This window comes from Miniopterus natalensis, chromosome 2, assembly GCF_054644295.1.
Source record: "Miniopterus natalensis isolate mMinNat1 chromosome 2, mMinNat1.hap1, whole genome shotgun sequence".
Taxonomy (NCBI): domain Eukaryota; kingdom Metazoa; phylum Chordata; class Mammalia; order Chiroptera; family Miniopteridae; genus Miniopterus; species Miniopterus natalensis.
The window spans coordinates 128,897,798-128,919,810 of record NC_142082.1 but is presented as its reverse complement, the minus strand read 5'-3'; the positions used below and the strand labels follow the sequence as shown (position 1 = coordinate 128,919,810).

The following is a 22,013-nucleotide window of genomic DNA, read 5'->3' as shown; positions in this document are numbered from 1 at the left end:
TATTTTTATTTATTTGGATTGAATTTATTGGTGTGACATTGGTTAATAAAATTATATAGGTTTCAGGTATACAATTCTACAATATAACATCTGTATATTGTATTGTGTGTTTACCACCCCTATCATCAACATTTATAAGGCCCTTCCCCAACCACCTGGGTAACTGCCAACACCAGCCAACATACATATTCACTATTTTCTTTTTATATTCATTACATAAGGCTATGTAATAAATTGCCCCACAACTTAGCAGTTTTAAACATTTGTTATCTCATCAACATTTATCCCTTCTTTACCTTCTTCTACCTCCCCCAACCCACACTTCCCTCTGGCAATCACCATACTGTGGTCTGTGTCCATGAGTCTTTCATTTTTTTCTTTGCTTAATCCCTTTATCCATCTCACCCAAGCCCCACACCCCCGCCCCTGACAGCTGTTAGTCTGTTTTCTGTATCCATGAGCCTGTCTCCACTTTGTTAGTTTATTTTGTTCATTAGATTCCACATATAAGTGAAATGATACAGTACTTGTCTTTCTCTCACTGGCTCATTTCACTTATTTCCAGGTCCATCCATACTGTCAAAAAAGGTAAGATTTCCTTATTTTTTATGGCTGAGAAGTATTCCATTGTGTAAATGTCCCACAGCCTTTTTATACATTCATCTACTGATGGATGCTTGTGCTGCTTCCAAATCTTGGCTATTGTAGATAATGCTGCAATGAACATAGAGGTGCATATATTCTTTAGAACTAGTGTTTCAGATTTCTCTGGATAAATTCCCAGAAAAGGAATAGCTGGGTCATAACGCAGTTCCATTTTTATTTTTTTGAGGTAACTCCATAATGTTTTCCACAGTGGCTACACCAATCTGCAACAACAGTACGCAAGGGTTCCCTTTTCTCCACACCCTCACCCACACTTGTTTGTTGATTTATTGGTGGGAGCCATTCTGATAGGTGTGAGGTGATATCTCGTTGTGGTTTTCATTTGCATCTCTCTGATGATTAGTGACGTTGAGCATCTTTCCATATGTCTATTGGCCATCTGTATGTCCTCTTTGGAGAAGTGTCTATTCAGGTCCTTTGCCCATTTTTTAATTGGATTGTTTGGGTTTTGCGGGTTGAATTGTATAAATTCTTTATAAATTTTGGATATCAACCCCTTATCAGATGTATCACTGGTGAATATGTTCTCCCATTCAGTGGGTTGTCTTTTCTTTTTGTTGATGGTTTCCTTTGCTGTGCAAAAACTTTTTAGTTTGATATACTGTAGTCCTATATGATTTCTAATGGTCTGGCTCTGGATCATCTATGACATTGTAGTCAAGATCCACTCTGTCAGCAACTTCCAAATACATAATACAATATGATTAACTATAGTCACCATGCTGTACATTAGATCCCCAGAACTTGTTCATCTTATAAGTTTGTACCCTGTGATCAACATCTTCCCACCCCCACTCCCAACCTCTGGTGACCACCATTCTACTATTTCTATGAGTTCTGCCTTTTAGGATTCCACTTACCAGTAAGATTATATAGTATCTGTCTTTCTCTGTCTGACTTATTTCACTTAGCGTGATGAATGCCCTCAGTTCTATCCATGTGTCACAAAGGGCAGGGTTTTCTTTTTATGCCTGAATAATATTCCATGGAGTGTGTGTGTGTGTGTGTGTATCACATTTTCTTTATTCATCCACTAATGGACACTTAGGTTATCTCCACAATGTCTTGTCTATTGTGAATAATGCTGCAATGGACATGGGGGATGGAGAGGTGGGAATAGCTCTAGGAAATAGTGATTTAATTTCCTTCAGATATATACTAGAAGTGGGATTGCTAGATCATATGGTAGTTTCATTTTTAATTGTTTAAAGAACTTCCATACTGTTTTCCATAGAGGGCTGTAGTTGTGTTCTATAAAGTCCTCATGAAACTGAATTAGCAAATACTAAACCATTGCTACTAGAGAAACTACAGGGTTGGCTTCTTGCAAGCCTCTCTGGTCACAACATTTTTATCAGCTTATCAATCATAACTTTGTTTTATGTGTGTTTCTGTTTAAAGACATCTTACTTAATATGTGTGTGTGTGTGTGTGTGTGTGTGTGTGTGTGTGTGTTGATTCATTAACATTGAACTCAGGACTAACAGCACTACAACTCATGCCTGAACAAAGATTATGTGAAACATGTTTTCTCTGTAAAACACAGCACAGCCTTTTTGCACTTAGGGACATCAGCACTATGTTTGGAAGGAGTGCATTTTAAATAGCAAAGTCATCGATAAAAAGCACAAATATGCCAAAAATGTGACACTAACTAGGCCAGGAAAAGGAAACCAGTTTACAGTATGAGAGCTGAAAGAAGGCAGAGCATCCGTCACCTTGTTCGACCTCTGCTCAGAAGGAGCGCATACGCAACTCAAAGTTCTCACTGCTCTGCACTTGCCTGCTAATGACCACAAATCACTGTGGGTACTGACTGGGGGGTTGCAAACATTTTTCAAGTATGTGAATTCTCAAATATAGAATCTGAAAATAATAGAATTTAATATATATTCAGAAGACTGGATAGTCATTCTCAAAAGAAATCAGTCTCTAGTAAAAGGAGAAAACAAAACTTTCACATTCCACATACAGCTGAAATAAAACAAAGACAGAATAAAAATCCCCCGGATGCTATGAACATACATAAGGTACTTGTTGACATTTGTTAGAGCACCTTTGTGGGAGGGTTGAAGCAAGAGCATGGTTGCTATGGGATGGAGAATAATTGAGGTGAGGGGGTGAAGAGATGGAAGGAGGGGAGACAGATCATTTGAGGAAACTTGGTTTTGCTCTTCAGAGGGGGAGGCATTCAACATTGAAATGTAAGCTCTATGAGTATAGGGGTTTTCTTGTGCTCATTGCCAATTCATGCATTGCCAAGGACAATGAATGGAACATAGTAGATGCTCAATACAAATTGTTCCCCAAAGCCCTGGTCTGTTAGAGTTGGGAGGGACCTTTGAGATCATGTGCTCAACTCTCTAACTTTACAAAGAAAAAACCCAAGGCCAAAGAGACTGAACAATTTGTCTACAGTCCCACAGCTAGCTAGTGGCAGAATTATGACTAGAAACCCAAGACTTCACTCTTATTTCAGTGTACATTTTTCCTATACCATGGGGCCAGAAACAGAACAGAAATGGGAGGAAGCAAAGGTATTTGACCACATCGCTACAACAAGGATGTCAGCATATGGAGAGGCTGGCTAAGCTCCCTAAGTGAGGAAAGAAAATTGCAGAACAAGGTGTATAGCATGACTCCATTTTTGTAAAATAAGAACAATTTAGCCAGCACACCCTTTGGAAAAAAAGTGAGGATCGCTATACTGTTAAAGTAGTTTTCTCTGCAGGGTGAAATTACAAGAAACCTTCACTTTTAACAGTGCATATTTCTTCAGTATTTGGATTTTATCTAAGGGTATCCATTATTTTTGTTAAAAATAAGCAAATAAAAGAAATACTTCTAACACCTATAGAGAAAGGTCTACCACTGTTAGAACTCTGCAGTGTTGCCCGGGTAGATCAGTGGATCTTTGGCCAGCGCGTAGAACAAGCTTTGTGAGGACATCTGCCACAGCCCCGAACAGCCACTGATGTTTTCTTCAAGTGCCAGAGGAATGCAGAAGGGGGATGAGAGGAGGCAGAACCACTGCTGCGAAGCAGGGCAAAGAGGGTGGTGGGGAGAAATCGGGAAGCATTTCTACTATGGGGGGTAGGGGACAAAGGATGCTAAAAACAAGCCACAGATAATCTAGGGATTATTAACATGGGCACCTACTGAGAAAGAAAATGACTCAGAGGTTTGTAGTATCATAAACAGAGGGTTTCCTGCCCACGCGCACCCCACCTGCCTGCCCGGCTCACATTCACACACGCATGCAAAGCGCAGCTCTGCCCTGCCCTGCCCTGCCCTGCTCCTGCGCCTGCTCCTGCGCCTGCTCCTGCTCCTGAGCCTGCTCCTGCGCCTGCTCCTGCTCCTGAGCCTGCTCCTGAGCCTGCTCCTGAGCCTGCTCCTGCTCCTGCTCCTGAGCCTGCTCTTGCTCCTGCTCCTGCGCCTGCTCCTGAGCCTGCTCCTGCTCCTGCTCCTGTTCCTGAGCCTGCTCCTGCTCCTGCGCCTGCTCCTGCTCCTGCTCCTGCGCCTGCTCCTGCTCCTGCTCCTGCTCCTGAGCCTGCTCCTGTGCCTGCTCCTGCGCCTGCTCCTGCTCCTGCTCCTGCTCCTGCTCCTGAGCCTGCTCCTGTGCCTGCTCCTGCGCCTGCTCCTGCTCCTGCTCCTGCTCCTGCTCCTGCTCCTGAGCCTGCTCCTGTGCCTGCTCCTGCGCCTGCTCCTGCTCCTGCTCCTGAGCCTGCTCCTGCTCCTGCGCCTGCTCCTGCTCCTGCTCCTGCTCCTGCTCCTGAGCCTGCTCCTGTGCCTGCTCCTGCTCCTGCTCCTGCTCCTGCGCCTGCTCCTGAGCCTGCTCCTGCTCCTGCTCCTGCTCCTGCTCCTGAGCCTGCTCCTGTGCCTGCTCCTGCGCCTGCTCCTGCTCCTGAGCCTGCTCCTGCTCCTGCGCCTGCTCCTGCTCCTGCTCCTGCACCTGAGCCTGCTCCTGTGCCTGCTCCTGCTCCTGCTCCTGCTCCTGCTCCTGCGCCTGCTCCTGAGCCTGCTCCTGAGCCTGCTCCTGCTCCTGCTCCTGCTCCTGAGCCTGCTCCTGCTCCTGCTCCTGAGCCTGCTCCTGCGCCTGCTCCTGCTCCTGCTCCTGCTCCTGCTCCTGAGCCTGCTCCTGCTCCTGCTCCTGCTCCTGCTCCCGCCGCCGGTACCGTCTGCAAGTTACTAACCCACGGAGCCAACGTCGCAGGGCCGCTGGAGGTCCGTCGGCCGATGCATTCAGAGAGTGAAGGCAGAGGCGACTCACAGTCAGCCACCATCATGGTGGCAGAAGGAAAAGGCGAGCTTCATGCTGTCTGCACCTGGGGAAATTCGCAGATTTATTTTATGCTGCTCGTACATTTTCTCTTAATTAAATGCCACTCTATAGCACCGTTTGGAACTGGGAAAGGTTGGGTGTGCCTGTTGCCCGCCCGAAGCCCATGCTGGAGAGCCTTCCACACCATGGTTCGCTCTTTTGAGGACACGGTGAACAAAAGATGGTTTAAGGGGCTTGTTAGGCAGAGGTCAGGGGGCACTCCCTTTTCTTTTCCAGGCTCTAAAATAATCAAATGTTTTTGAAAGTCACTGAGCAAAAGGTTTAGAACTCCGAGAGACAGGCATCAAGCATAAAACTTTCAAATTAGAAGCCATTTGGTAGTAACAGATACTCTCCGTATCTCACTGCTCAGTATTCTCAGTGCTCCTCCAGTGAGGTCCCTTTTCTGGAATCATTTCAGCATCCAAGTAGAACAGGAGATTCGACTAAGTCTCACCCCAACCCCATGCAATTCTCACGCCACCTCCCCCTTTCCCCTGCAAATTAGAAGTTGTAAGTGAGCATCCACCATCCAACTCCAGGTACATAACAGCTGCTGCTCCCCTTGCCAAGAAGTTAGTGATGGAGGCGCCCTGGTACTAATATGTTGATGTGGAAAAAGGTGAGACTTTTACACTCACTATAATGGACAGGAACAACTTTCCCACTTGAAGCACTAAGACGAGGACTTCTCTTCCCTAAAGGAAATGCCACAAACTATTAAAATATGCCATAACATCTCAATAACTGAAGCAGTGTAGTACCACTGGATGAGCAGACAAATAGAGCAGTGGAGAGGAGTAGAGTCAGAATTAGAGCCAAATGCCTCCTGGGACTGGGTATATGATAAAGGTAGTGAAATAAAGACAAGCTTCTTAATAAAACAGTGCTGGGGCAATCGGGTGGTCACATGCAAAAAGACAAAGTTATTAACAAAGTTATCAGAATAAACCAAATAAATCAAAGATTTAAACATGGGGGGAAAACAGAAGAAACTTCAAAAATATAAGAAAATGCAGGTGAATCTCTTTGCATGAGAACAAGGCAGGCCTGTTAGGTTGGCAACAATCCGCGCGTCACAGCACGCTGCCGGGCAGTGGAAAAAGAGGGTCTCTGTGATGCTGGTTGGAGATTCCTCTGTAGGAAAAGTGGACAGTAGCCATAAAAAATGCATTTGCCTTCAACCTGACAGTCCCACTTCTGAGAATGTATCCTACAGATACAGCTGCATAAGAGAAACGTCATTTATATCAGTTTATTCATTGCTACGATGTTTGTAATGACAAGATTTCAAACAAACTTAACGTCCATTAAGATTATCTGACTGCGCTAAAAGCCCATGAATATGGACTAGTTAGATAAATGATGGTATAGCCATTAAAATGGAATATTACGCAGCTGTAAACAGTAAAAAAATGCATCCTTTCTACATATTGATATAGAAAGGTATGATATTGTTATATAGTAAGAAATATATATTTGGTCCCTGGTACCTGGCACAGAGCTCTGAAAACCCTTGTAATGTCCTAAGCAACAAGGGTGACAGGAGCATCTTTTATTAGATTATTTGGTTTTTGCCCTGTTCCTGACATAAGAGCTTCTAAGGCCCTTGGAATCTCAAGAGTGATGAGAATGTCCCTTTGTATGCTAATGAGGTCACTCCAGTTGGGCTGAAAGAGGGCTTCTGGATGTGGGCTGGTTTCCAGAGAAACCAGATCACGGCAGGATTAGAGGGTTTAAACTTTCAACCTCACCCCCCAGACCTTCCTGGGGAAGAGGGGCTGGAGACTGAGTTAATCACCAGGGGCCAATGACTTAATCAATCATGCCTATTGATAAAGCCTCCATATAAACAAAGAAGTTCGTAGGACTTCTAAGCTGGGGAATGCGCCCACCTACTGCAGGTGTGGCCTTATCCCTAACTCCACAGGGACAGAAACTCCTGCGCTTGACCCTTCCAGACCTCTCCCTGGGTACGTACCTCTTCCTCTGCATGCCATTTGTAACCTTTATAATATCCTTTATAATTAAGCCAGTAATAAAAAGTGAAGTATTTCCCTGGTTTGGGTGAACCATAAGAGCAAATTACTGGATCCGAGGACGGCATCAAGGGAACTCTCTCTATTTGTAGCCAAATCAAACAGAGGTGTGTTCTGGGTAACCTGGGACCCCACTACTTGCAACTGGCATCTGAAATGGGGGCGGCCTTGCAGGACTGGGCCCTTAACCCCTGCAGTCTGCACTAACTCTGGGCGATTGGTGTCAAATTGTTCAATATGAAGGAAAACCCCACACAGTTGGTGTCAGAAGTGTTCGGTGGGTAGAAACAGATCACAAGTAGTATTACTGGGAAATTTGTTAAGAATGAAGTTTTTGTGTAAGAAACGAGAATGAAAAATATATTTGTATTTGTCTATATTTGCATTTACAAAGCACGAGACAAATACACCAGAAACTAACAAAATACTTAACTAATTTGGAAGGAGAATCAGAATGGATGGAGACAAGGGTGGAGATAAAATACATATAACTATTTTATATTGTCTTAATTTTGAACCAAAAGAATATATTATTTTGTCAAACGATAAAATAAAATTTTAATGAAATATAACATTGGCACAGAATAAGATATGGAGACTGAAGAATACTCCTTGCTTCTGTCTCTTCCCTTATTGTAACATATGAAAATCACATCCTCAGGTAAACCTCTGACCAAGCCCCTCAGAGCCTCTTTTTCCCACTGAAGGAAGGGTTCTCACATGATGGATAGACAGGAGTGTCTGCTAGGAGGATGGGCTTATTCATGGATCTTCAAGCCAGGAGTGTGATCAAAGGAAGACTCCACCTTTGGAGGAGGCAGGATGTGGGAGTATTGGGTTCAGCTTGGGTATAAACAACCCTGCAATCCCTCCCCCGAGACAGGGCCTCCGGGCTCTATGGTGCAGGAATGCCGACTGAAGCAGAACTCTCTAGTGTTGTGGCTTCAGTCTGATTGTTCACTGGTGACATTTTCTAAGAGAGGCAATATACCAAGGTATTCAAAACTGAGGTCCCCAAAATCAGGTGGACTTAGAGTCCAGCCTCAAGCATGGGATGTGAACTTGGCTTAGTTATTCAATTTCTGTAAACCTCAGTTTCCTCAGCTGCAAAATACAGGTGATGACTGGGAAAATTATGCACATATGGACACTTAGCACAATGCCTGGCGCACAACCAGGGTTTAGTAAATAGTAACCATCAATATTATTCAGCCTGTGCTCAAGAGGGCCTGTTGTCCTGTATCTCACCAGGTAAGACAGCATGCAAAGGCGATGCAGTTTTAAAGGATACCAAAAATTTCACTATCTCCCTCTCATTTTATTTTCGCTTCAAATCAGGTTTAAATTAAAGACAGCGAAGCCCTCATTTGCACAACTCCTATTGGAGCCGTGTGTGTGTGTGTGAAGGTATGGTGGTGAGTGTGACAATGCTTTCAAACGAATCTATTCTTTATTTTGCACTCAGAAGGCTGCCCCTCTAAGGATGCAGAGCTGGCTCCTTACAGCAACTTAGCCACGTGGGGGAGAAAATCTCAAATAAATATGGGTATCTTTGACTACACTCAGTTAATCCTTTAAAAGCAGTTCAATCATTTGGCTTCAGAAAATCTTTTTAGAAAACGACTAAACATTTCAACTTTATTAAAAATTGATCAAATCTCAAAAAACATTCCAGTAAAATCATCAATCATATAAAAAGTTTATCGAAGGTCTATATTTATTTTAGTTTTTTATTGAATTTATTGGTTAACAATATTCTGTAGGTTGCAGGTGTAGAGTTCTGTAATTCATCATTTGTACGGAGTGGGGGTTCGCTTCCCCAATCAAGTCTCCTTCTTGCGCCATTTACTCCCTTCCACCTCCCCGCCCTTCTTTCCTCGGGTCATCACCATGCTGTTGTCTGTGGCTGTGAGTTTTGTTTTTCTTTTTCTTTGCTGATGGGGGTTGGAGGCTGGGTGAAAAAGAAAATCTTTTTAATACAGGTGCAAATAGCAACTTAGCTTCCCCCCCAGATTTATTGATACATTATTGACACACATATACATTGAAGGTGTGCAATATGATGTTTTGTACATGTGTGTATTATGAAATTATTACACAGTAAGATTAGTTAACACCTTCATCGCCTCGCCTATTTTTTGATGTAAGAACATTTAAGATCTACTCTCTTAACAACTTTCAAGTATATAACACAGTATTGATAACTATAGTCACTATGCTGTACATTAGATCCCCAGACTTATTCATCTAACAGCTGAAAGTTTGTAGCCTTTGGCCAACATCTCCCATTTCCCCCACCCTCCAGCCCCTGGCAAACACTATCCTCCTCTCTATTCCTGTGAGTTTGGCTCTTTTAGATTCCACGTATGTGAGATTATAGAGTATTTGTCTTTGTCTGACTTATTTCACTTAGATAATGCCCTCGAGTTTCACTGATGTCATCATAAAAGGTAAGGTTTGCTTTTTTAATAGCTGAATAACATTCCATTGTAGGTATACATTACATTTTCTCAATTCATTCATCCATTGATGGACGCTTAGGTTGTTTCTACGTCTTGGCTATTGTGATTAATGCTGCAGGGAACACGCAGGTGCATATATCTCTTCAAGGCAGTGATTTCATCTCATTCACATATATACTCAGAAGTGGAATTTCTGGATCATACAGGAGCTCTAATTTAACTCTGCTGAGAAACCTTCATACTGTTTCCTATAGTGGCTGTACCAATTCCCGTTCCCACCAACGGTGCACAAGTGTTCCCTTTTTCTCATGGTCTCACTTACACTTCTCTCATCTTTTTCATAATGGTCATTCTAACAGATATGAGCAGCTTGGCTTTAGCTGTTGCATTGTTCTTTAATTTGGTTCTTCAACTCTCTCATTCCATTGTTCTTGATAACAGTAATATGTGCACCCTAGAGGTGACTCAGTAAATACCATACTTTGTGACTAAGAACTGAACCATTACCCAGAGAAATCACTTCACTGGCACCCCAGTGCAGGGGCGTTTATCTGTTATCTTCTGAGACATCACAAGCTCTAAGAGGCTGGTGCTTCTCTGGGAATCCCATTTAGGGAAACCCAGCACACTTAACTCCAGCGGTATTTCTATGGCCCTTTCACAGTTTTGCAAGGGTGCCAAATTTAGTAAGGCCTTTATTGGAACCAATGCCCTTGATTGGCCTAGTTTCACAAGCAGTTTGGCAATGCTCTTTTCAAAAATCATTTGCAATCTCTGTGTGTGCAAGGATGTTTATCAAGTCCTTAGTGAGACTGTTGTAGAATCAGAGATGATGGGGGAGGCTGCTTTGATTTGGAGAGGCAGGAGAGAAAGGCAATGGATTGAACTAGAATATTTTCATGGTCACACCCTGAAGCCCGAAACTGAATCAACCTCATTTCAAATTCCTCCTCTGCCCTCTACTAGTTTTGAGAATCTCAGAAAATTTCTGCACCTCTCTTACCTCAGGATTCTTCTCTGAAAATATGGAAAACAGTAGCATTTATCTTACAGGTAATATGTTTATTCATGTAGAGCATTTCATACAAAGCTCAAAGCTGCCATATATATAACCTGATAAATCTTCCAAATGGAAATAATAATAGTTCTTATTTCATATGGTTTATTATGGTACTAAGTGAATTAATACATATAAAACCTTTTGATTAGAACTGTCATCATAGGAGCTCAGTAAGCAGAACTTCTTACAACAACAAGGACTCCACGTCCTATTATGGTACGTAATTATTACCCATTCCTACCTTGCAGAAGAAGAGAGGTTAATCTGGAACTGAAATTTTAACCTAATCAGTACTTTGAACTACATAAATTGATGATTTGGGACCTGAAAAACTGGCAAATTTCTTACAGTTCACCCTAATTATTTAACTCAAGCCTCTTTTAATTTAAACCCGCTGTCTCAGAGAAGCAAGTGGAACTTTTCCTGTCACAATCCAGTGTCTTGTGTGATGTTATATGGTTGTACTCTTAAGAACAAGCCCCTTAGACTGGGTGTATTTATCTAGGTTACCTACCACTTTGGCATTTATGGAGCTGCCACCAGGTGAGCAGTGGTGCCTCAGGCTCAGGCTCCATGAAACAACCAGCTGGGCTTTCCCCAGGCCTGGCAGAAATATAACTATATTCAGTACCTGTGTGGTTATCTTCACCAAGTCCTGAGGACTTTGTAACAACAAAGTAGCATACACTTTAGAGTTAAATATTATGATATTTGTTTTAAATAAAAATAAATATGTGGGTCTACTGTAACACCTTTCTTAGACTGAAATGGTTGAACTATCTTTGCCTGTTTAGAATAAACTTGGTTTTCTTTATTCTTCTCTAATGAAAACCTTTTAGTTTTTCACTTTTACTTCCAAAGTCAAAGAGATTTTATGTAGCTCTTCATGAGTTTATAACCAGAATCTCTTGCAGTTAGTTTACCATTTAACTATCAATTTGTCACTAATTTGGAGAAGGCTGTAGGTGCCCCTTGTCCATTTCTCCATGGCAGTGGAGAGGAACATACATGGTATGTTTTGTAACTAAAAGATGTGTTTGGATTCCAATTTATCTCGGCCTCAATATTTTTAGTGGTAGAATAAAGATAACACTCATAAGATTGTTCAGAAAATTGAATTAAATAATGTAGGCAGAGGACAAGTCACATAAAATGTATTGATTACTGTTACTTCCTTTCTAATAATAGCTAGAGTTTACTGTGTGTTTGTTGTGCACAGGGCACTGTGTACGAACCTACTCATGGGAGCTACTCAATAACTTGCCTAAAAAATGGCATCAACATTTCAAAACAAAGATCTAAACACAGAGATTCTAGCTCCACAGCCGATATGCTGAACGAACACATCACTCAAGGAGATGCTTTCTCCAAGCATCCTCTGTCTTTTCTCTCTTGTTTCTAGCTTCTCTTTCAAGTTCCATTCAGGTGGGCAGTGGAATGGAGGCAGTGGAGAGGATGCTCGAGGTCTGGACAAGAAGATGCCAATGTGCTGTAACACACCTGGTAGAGTTGGCCCTGCATTCCTGTCTCACTTGCTTAAAATATTAAGATAATTTTTATTCCTCCTGACATCCCCCACCTTCTTTAAAATAGAGCAATTTTATAAAATAAGAGAAAATAACAATAATAGTCACAATTGTTGAGTTCTATGTGCCTGCATTGTTTCTCATGCTTAAAATTATTTTCTTCTCACAATAACCACTTGAGACAACTTACTATTATTGTCCTGATTTAGCATACCCCCTAATTATTGAACTCAGAGCAATTAGGTAACTTGCCACAGCTAACAAGTGGCAGAATCAAGATTCAAACACTCTCTTGTCTGACCCACGAGTATAAGCTCTGTTTAAAACGAACAGTAATGGGTGTTTCTCTTTCTAAGTGTCTTTGGGGTCTTGTTAAGATTGTTAAAGAAAATCTCTTATAGGTAAGTTTGTGGAAATTTACTTATTCAGCCAGAGGAAAATGTGGTAATATACTCAAACACGTTTGACCTTGTATCATCACCAAGTCTGGATTTGAGACACCTTGCAGAGGCCACGGAAAAAATGAGTTTTAGAGTTAACTAATGCCTTGGACCCATGGAAAACCAGAAGGCAAAGACAGGACAAATGTTCTTAAAGCAGGTTGGTTTAATGCAAATAAAGCAACTGTTGTAATGATACATGGCGGTGTGTTGATGTTATCAAAACATATGTAAACACACACACATGCACACACAAACCATACACAACGGTGTATTGTGACTTGGACTTACCATTATTAGCAACTGAGTGTTTAACAAAGGAACCTGACACAAGAAAAGAAGACTCTATTTGTGGATATGCTGACCTTCAGAAAAAAGACATGGAAAATAGTTGTCAGAAAATTTGAAAATTAGTGAAGCATGAGTGGAAAATAATCTTTCTGCTTATATAGCATTAACAGAAAACAATTGCTAAACATCTAGTAACTTATTTTGCAACTTGTGATGGACTTAAGATTAAATGGATTATTAGCTGAAGATACCCTAAGATTAATGTTTGTAGGTAGCAGAGACTATCTGTGCAATTTTTACATGCATTTTTAATGAATGAATGAGTGAATGAATGAACATAATCACAATTTATAAAATGAGGGTCATCACATGTTTTTCCAGGAGCTTCTCTAATCAAAAGTAGTTTTGCTTCTAAGTTTTATTTTTATTATATTATTTGGGTAATGACTGAAGGGCTGTATGTATTGATATATTAGTCTCTACTATTCTGTATTTTTATATTTCTTCAAATTAGAAAAATAAATCTGAATGAAATTTTTTTCCTTGGTCCCCACATTTTGATTCTGAATGATGGAAGAAACTGTCATGTTCTTAGAGCAAGGATCTGTGATGTTTTTAAAGTCTTGGCAGCTACCATTCACAGTAATTAATTTATGATTAATTTAGAGTGATCGTTTATGCTGGGTTATACTCTCTAATTAGTAAAGCACTTCAGATGTTTCATCCTGAAAAATTGTAAGTTGAAGTTTTTAGCATTATTTATTGGTTCTTTGGGAACCAAAAGTGTGAGTATGGTCACACAAACCGATATTCAATTTTCTTTGGCTTCTCTAGAACCTTAACTGTTTTGACCCAAATAATTTTTAATGAGAACATGGAATGTGAAGGTACTCATCGTGGGCAAAATTTCCCTGAGTGACATGCCCGACTGTGACTATAATTGAATTTATGAGTGGAAAGCTTCTATATTTTCCCATAATGTGTGGAATTTTACATTTTACATTTAGTTTATATTTTCTTCTTGAAATTATAAACTTTAAGTTTTAATTAATCTTTAAAAAAAGTAACTTGACAAAAGATAGGAAATCTTTGATACTGGCTGCACATTCATTCAAGGACCAACCTTACTATCTTTCCTTTCATCAGCAATTGCCGTGGGTCCTTTATCTCCCCATTGCCTGACTCATACCTGATAACATCTCCAATTCAGGGTTACACTAATACAGTTTGCATATATCAGGTAATTGATTCCACCTTCTAGAGTCGCTGAGTCACAACACTGTAGTCACAGACATTTTTGCTTTACCACATAACGGAAGCAGACAAATCATTTCAGCACCCCTGCCCCAAACGGCCTCTGCGAGCTGAATGTAGGTCATCACAGAGAGGGCTGTGATGCGAGATGCCACGATTTCAGGAAACACTGCCTCCTGCTTTCCAGATTTAACCTTTGCCTCCTCTCTAAAACACGCTTTTTTTTCCCCATTGTTTTAGAGAAAATTTGCCTTCAACACACTAGAACTAATATTTTGAATTACATAACATTGATTATATGAAGCACCTTTACAGACCTTAAGCCACTGAATGGTAAATTTTGTAGATGAGGAACACAGGCTCAGAGAAGTTTAACTGGTTTGCTCAAGCTTAATATAACCCCAAAGCCAGTGGTTCCCAAACTGCCTGAATATCAGAACCACCTGGAATCACACACACAGATTTCCAGGCCCCATCTCTGGCTAGTTCTATGGGTAGATCATAGGTAGTTTTCCTCTATAGTCTGTTATCTACTATTTGTGTCTTGTTTCTATTGCCTAGGTGGACTTCAGCCAAGAAAGGAAACGAAACCAAAGTACTTTATTTTTAAAAGCCAAGGAATATGTGAATGGTATCGTAAATTTATAGTAGCTTATCTTGTGCTGCCTCTTTCTCTTTTCTGGAGTGGATTTTATCAGAAAATGATATGGAAAGAAAACCAAGACTGGTGCAGTGTCTGCAGTGGTGGGCCTGTAAACTGCCCTGGGGGTCATTTATAGCATTTATTGCCCTGATTTATAGCATTTTCTCATTTCCATGGTATAAATACTCCCACCACGGCCAATTTCAAACTACTGATGGTTTAATATCTTGCTCACAAAATTTCTGAATTTAACAATTGGCCCCCAAACCAGGTTCAGCATACTACTAGGTTTAGAATATACTGGGAGGAAACTGAACAATTTCCTAACATTATCTAAATTGTCCACTAGGCGGTTCAAATTGGTTGTGAACTCCCCAAACATCACTATCTGTTGGCCTCAAGCTCTGACTTCCAAAGGCACCTGAGTGGTCCCCAGTCCTCATCTCTCACTCAGTTTCCAAGGACATGCTCTGATATAGGTCTGGGGCATAAGGATGGCGTGGACGGGACTAATAGATGGAGCGTTTAGTGGAAGAGAAGTGGTTGTCATCTCTAGGGTGACTCCTCTTTCCCCCTCACCCGCCTTATAGCAGGGTGGTGTGGGAGAGCTGCCCTCTGCTTGAGAGAGGCTGCTCTCCTTGACAGGCCTTGTAGGACAAGGGTGGGAATGAAACATGAAAAGGGGGTTGAGTCTTTCTGTGTCTCCACTCACCAGAGGAGAAAGATGCATAGGGTCAAAGCTAAGTACAGGATCTACATTAGTGTGAGGATGCCACTGGCCTGCCTTGATTAATGAGTTAAGCTAGAGGGACAGACTGGCTTCTCACAGCTCCCACTTGACCAGGCCCAGCAAGGCACAACCACAGCTAGTCCGGTGACAGAGACTTCTTTTTCCTGAAGTAGTCTTTGTGCAGCAGACTCATCTAGGGAAACTGAGTGATGATGGCATTTTGACAGAGCATGGGCCCTAAGCATGCTAATATGCCCAATGCTACCACATGTACAAGTAGCAAAAACATATTCCAAAAACCAATGTAAATGATTCTAGGATCCGGTACATTTTAGAGTAGTAGTTCCTTCGGTAAACTTTCAGAAGTCGGGATAAATATTGTCTGGGTGTCTATAACTACAACAGAGGTACAAAATCCATCCTGGTATCCAACCACAACGCTACTCCATGTAAGAACAAACTTGTGCTGAATGTTAACTCAATTTCATTCTGGTTGAACCCATTTGTACAATATACATGTATGCCCATGTATATTGGGCATTCCTGACTAGGAAGGTAGGTGTTGCATTTATTTCTAAGAAAGCAAAGTTAAGTTTTTAATTCCCAAATGAATCAACCAGAGAGCTGAATCACAGTAGGACTCGCAATTTTAGCACTGGAGAGGAGGCAGCGTGGGTAGATTTCGAGTAAGAAGACCTAATTTAATTTACCAGCTATGAGATCTTGGTCCAGTCATTTCATCTAAGAGTGTTTTCCCATCTATAAAATGAAAATATTTATGCTTAAATCTCATGGCAACATTTCCTACCATGTACTAAGCAATTTATCATGTTTGTTTGTTTTTTACATGCGCGTTACCGAAATTGAACCCAAGATCCTTCAGTCGGATCCTTCCGATGCTCTAACCACGGAGCAAACCAACTAGGGATCATCTGACATGTTTTAAAGGAACATCTGTAATTGTGTCAACAATAAAAATTAAAAATAAAAACAAATCCAGAAATAACTAGCAAAGAAAAGGTTTAGGTGGGTAAGACGGTTAAATATTTATAGTTTAATAATTTGACATTTAAGACTGGTTATAGTGGAAGATTAAGATTATGCCTTGATTCCTTGAATGTATTTCTTCTTGGTATGTGAGGTTCCTTTGCCATATATTACTTTTTTTAATATATCTTTATTGATTTCAGGGAGAGGAAGGGAGAGGGAGAGAGAGAGTTGAAACATCAATGATGAGAGTCATTGATCAGCTGCCTCTTGCACGCCCCTGACCAGGGATCGAGCCCACAACCCGGGCATGTGCCCTGACCAGGAATCAAACTGCGATCTCCTGGATCCTAGGTCGATGCTCAACTGCTGAGCCACACCCGGCCTGGCCATATATTACATTTTTATACTAAACTATAACCTGCTTCAGAATTTTTTTTTTTTGGGGGGGTTAAGTTTCTTTATCTTTATTGTTGAAAATATTACAGATGTCCCCTTTTTATCCCTATTGAATTGATCCCCTCCACCCCACATCCATCCCACCCCCAGGCTTTCCCCATACCAATGTCTGTGTCCATGGGTTATGCTTATAAACATATAAGTTCTTTGATTAATCTCTTCCCACCCACTCCCCCTTCCCCGCCTTCCCTCTGAGATCCCTCAGTCTGTTCCATGCTTCTATGTCTCTGGATCCATTTTGTTCATCAGTTTATTTTGCTTATTATATTCCACATATAAGTGAGATCATGTGGTATTTATCTTTCTCTGACTGGCTTTTTTCACTTAGCATAATACTTTCTAGTTCCCTCCATGCTGCCTCAAAGGATAAAATATCCTCCTTTTTTACAGCTGCATAGTATTCCATGGGGTAAATGTCCCACAGCTTTTTTATCCACTCATCTACTGATGGACACTTGGGTTGTTTCCAGATCTTAGCTATTGTGAATTGTGCTGCTATGAACGTAGAGGTGCATAAGTTCTTTGCAATTGGTGTTTCAGGTTCCTTAGGGTATATTTCTAGAAGTGGGGTCACTGGGTCAACTGGCAGGTCAATTTTTAATTTTTTGAGGAAACTCCACACTGCTTTCCATAGTGGCTGCCCCAGTCTGCATTCCCACCAGCAGTGTACCAGGGCTCCCCTTTCTCCACACCCTCGCCAGCACATGTTGTTTGTTGATTTGTTGATGGCAGCCATTCTGACAGGTCACTGTGGTTTTAATTTGCATCTCTCTGATGATTATCGACTTTGAGCATTTTTTCATATGTCCCTTAGCCATTTGTATGTCCTCTTTGGAGAAGTGTCTATTTAGGCCCTTTTCCCATTTTTTAATTGGATTGTTTGTCTTCCTTTTGTTAAGTTGTATGAGTTCCTTATATTTTTTGGATATTAACCCTTTATCCGATGTGTAATTGGCAAATATGTTCTCCCATACAGTGGGCTCCCTTTTCATTTTGTTGATGGTTTCCTTTGCTGTGCAGAAGGTTTTAGTTTGATGTAGTCCCATTTGTTTATTTTCTCCTTGTTTCTCTTGGCCTGGGAGATATATCAGCAAACATATTGCTACAAGAGATGTCTGAGATTTTGCTGTTTTCCTCTAGGATTTTATGGTTTCATGTCTTACATTTAAGTCTTTTATCCATTTTGAATTACTTTTGTGTATGGTGTAAGTTGGTGGTCCAGTTTCATTTTTTTGCATGTATCTGTCCAATTTTTCCAACACCATTTATTGAAAAGACTGTCTTTACTCCATTGTATGTTCTTGCCTCCCTTATCAAAAATTAATTAACCATAATGGCATGGGTCGATTTCTGGGTTCTCTGTTCTGTTCCACTGATCTGTATGTCTGTTCTTGTGCCAGTACCAGGCTGTTTTGATTACAGTGGCTTTGTAGTGTAACTTGATATCTGGTATTGTGATCCCCCAAACTTTGTTCTTTCTCAAGATTGCCATGGCTATTCGGGGTGTTTTTTGGTTCCATATAAATTTTAGAATAATCATGTTGTTTATCCTTCTCAAAATCATCCTTCAAGGGTTAAGAGTTCAGATTCCCAGAGACCCAAAAATGAGAGCAGAAATGAACATGCAGTCTCCGTATAGGCATATTTGTGCATTTTTATCTGGGCTCGCAACCAGGGACACACAGAAACCTCAGCATCTAGGGTGAAGGTGGGGGGAGAGGGGGAGTAACAGGGGCGGTAGGTTTGTGCATTTTGGAAAAAACTTCCACTGATTCTGATGTTCTCTTCCCAGTCCAGCTTGTGAAATATCAGTTTCGACAAAAATGATTACCACCAGTTTATATTGATTTGGGTGTATACTCTATGGAGGGATGGAATGAACTGCAAAAGGAAATGAGGAAACCTTTAGGAAAATGGAAATGTAATGGTGTTTGGTTGTGGTGTTGGTTTCACAGATGTATATTCTTTCCAAACTCAATGAGCTATAATTTTTTAAATGACTGTAGTTTATTATACATGAAAGTATAATTTAATGAAATTGATTAAAGCATTGAATTAACAATCCCAGCTCCTAAATACCAAAAAATCTCATGACACCTTTCTCAGTGAACTATTTACCCACCAATTCAAGTGCATGTCCTTTGAATTGCACTTTTAGTATGAGTGATGGAACAATACTGACCCCTCAGCACTGTTCTCTCCCTGGGCCAGGGTAGGGCTTTTGAGAGGCAGTCAGTAGTACGCTGCAAGGATAAACTCACACAGAGACTGGGGTAATGACCTTGACCTCATAAGAACCACGCCCTAATCCATGCAACGCTGGATAGATCAAGTTCAGGTGGAGTGACTTATTCCAATGGGTAAACCCAGACTTTACAGTCTATAGCTTAGGTGAGATAGACCGTGAGTCATGCAGTTCCCTGCAAGCTAGCTATAATTCCTTTCTTTACTGTAGATCAGTGGTCAGCCATTGAAAACTCTGTCCTAACCAACTACACTAACCAACTCTCAGTTCCAAATTTACTTTTATAACCAATATGCCTCAGTACACATTTGTACAGAAGCCAACATAATTTGTGTTCTAAAATCCAATTATACACTAATTTCTAACTTTTATTTCCATCTTTAGTGCCTTGGTAACTTTTTTTAATCAACAAACTACTTTTAAAAGGTCAGTGGAATATAAGCAAATAATTGTATGCCCAGTTCTTTATAACCTCATGATAATGCTAAGATCTTTAACAAACTAACTTACTGGGAATCAATGATTTTGTACAAGCACTTTTGATCAAATAAAGCAATTTAGAAAGATTGTTTTCTAATCACTAAGCACAAATAATCTGTATATTTTATCCTCAGGACTTTTTATGCACTATTGTAAAGATTTTATGTATTGTTTTATAAAATCTATATATTTTTAAAAATTATATGTATCATGATTTGCACGATAGAGTAAGACAACGGAACATGGTCCATGAGCATAGTCAAAACGTTTGTGTGAAATTTTTAAAAAGTGGTTCTGCCTTGAAGATTCTGTATTTTTCCTACATTCATGCAAAGATATTGTGGACTTGGTTTCACTGCATTTGGATTGCTGCAAAAGAATATAACATTTGACTAACCTATTATGAGTAGAATGTTGCTAAAAGATAATTATTTGCCCCATGTGATAACATGCTGGAGAAGCCAAACACTTGAAATAAACAGAACTGAAATACTTGATTTTTATTTTGAAGTATCTACAAAGTTTTCCATTATACAAATAATTTTTTCAAAATTCAGACATTGTTCAAATGTAAGCCAGTCCTTATACAAATAGAATACACACAAAGATAAAAATATACATATTTTCTCAGCAAACTTTGTTACATAAATAAGAAAAATATATACAGCAGGTATTTGAAGTCTAAAATAAAGTATCTTAACACTGTAACCATATACAGAAGGCACTAAAAAAACACTACAGAAAAATTTAAAAGAACAAAATTTCATTTTATGACATCTACAATTATAAAGCTAATAGAAGCAATCTTAGGGAAATATATACTTCACACTAGGATTGTAATTTTTACTTCACTTTCACTTTTTAGAATATTATTTGGATAGGTTAAATTCACAATTCTACAAGCTATCCATAACATCTAAAACAAAAGTTAGAACATGTGACAAACTATATCATCTATATCTTTATAATTTGGAATAGATGTAAAAGGAATTATTTAAGTTAAATTTGTATAAACCTGTGTTACAATTTTCCAAGTAAATTGAATTGGCTATTGAAAAATCAAATAATTCTTAAGTAGGAAATGTTAGAAAAAAATCTATACACTAAAAAAGTCTTAACATAGTAAAGCAATCATGAAAAATTGTGCCAATGGTTTCCTAGATAAAAGCAATTCAACTAGGTGTATGTTTAATTATGTTTTGCCCCAGAAACTCTCCTTCCTTTTCTGGGCTCGTGTCAGAGTTTGAAAAGCCCGGAGACTAGAAGCTGCAGAGCGAGCAGAAATCTCAGATAATCTGTCCTCATCTGCAATGAAAGAATTACAGTCAATGCAAAAAATATCCCTTATAAAAACATTGTTTTATAACATTAACAGAAAAATAAAAGCATCCAGCTTTGTAATGTCAATATTGCCTCTGACACAAAAAAGCAATCTATTGAAATATAAGATATTAACATTTTCAGGATGGTTCACAGTAAATTTACCATATTCAGAAATCAAACATTTAAACATTAAATGAGCATTCTGTTTCCTTTCTGAAATCCCACAATGTTATTACCTCAACACATGGCTTATGATTTTAGTATTACCTGGAAACAATTCATCATCATGCTATCCTGTCCTACTTTAAAAAACACAGCTGTTTTGAGCAAAAGCTTTTTAAAACTTCTTTAAAACCAAATGCTATAGCTTAACATGGTATTTACATCACACTTCTAAAATAATCTTACTTAATGTAGAAATAATATTTGACTTTCATTATTACTGAAATTCCTCACTCTGAGTAAGCAAATCTATTATAAGATTATTTGTAAACATTGTTCTTCCATTAAAAAGAAAACAGAACTGGATTCGAATTGTCCAGATATTTGTACTTGAAAACACAACAACTAGATTTCTAGTTCACTGAATTCTAAAAAAAAAAAGTCCCAAACTTGCTAAGAAGAAAACCTCTAATATGCATGAACTTAAAATACATAAAGTATTAATTCAAATTTACTTTTAAATCCAAACTTTATAAATTCAATAATTTCCGACTTCTAAGGATAAATTAAAATTGCAGGTCCAGTTGTTCACATCAAGAAGTAAAAACCTCTCCTGCACTACTAGAAGCACATGAGTTTGTCGTCATGAAAACTACACAGGAGAAAAAAGCTCATTTTCCATAATGGTATTTTTTTTCCTAAGAATTCAAAAATTGATAAGAATATATATGCATTTGGAAAAAGTGATGGATATAATGCTAGCCTGAGCCCCCACCTACACGCGTGGAAAACAATGTGATGTGAGGCTCAATCTCTTACCATCCGTTTGCCCTAGAAAAGATTCACCAGGGCTTTAGGTCCCAGTTTACTCATTTGTAAAATGGAGATAATTTCACCCCCTCACAAGATTTCAAGGATCCAATGG

The 22,013-nt window shown here is 39.8% G+C and overlaps 1 protein-coding gene across 3 annotated transcripts in view; it reads right to left on the bottom strand.

Annotated features, from left to right (window-relative positions):
• Positions 1-20,088: 20,088 nt before the first annotated feature.
• Positions 20,089-22,013, bottom strand: part of SAXO6 (stabilizer of axonemal microtubules 6) — a 33,769-nt gene continuing 31,844 nt past the window's right edge. For all 3 annotated transcript variants that reach the window (XM_016199533.2, XM_016199567.2, XM_016199541.2), the window contains one exon: positions 20,089-20,908. In XM_016199533.2, coding sequence (XP_016055019.2) covers positions 20,796-20,908 — 113 coding nt within the window. In that variant the 3' untranslated portion in view covers positions 20,089-20,795. The remainder of the gene's footprint in view (positions 20,909-22,013) is intronic.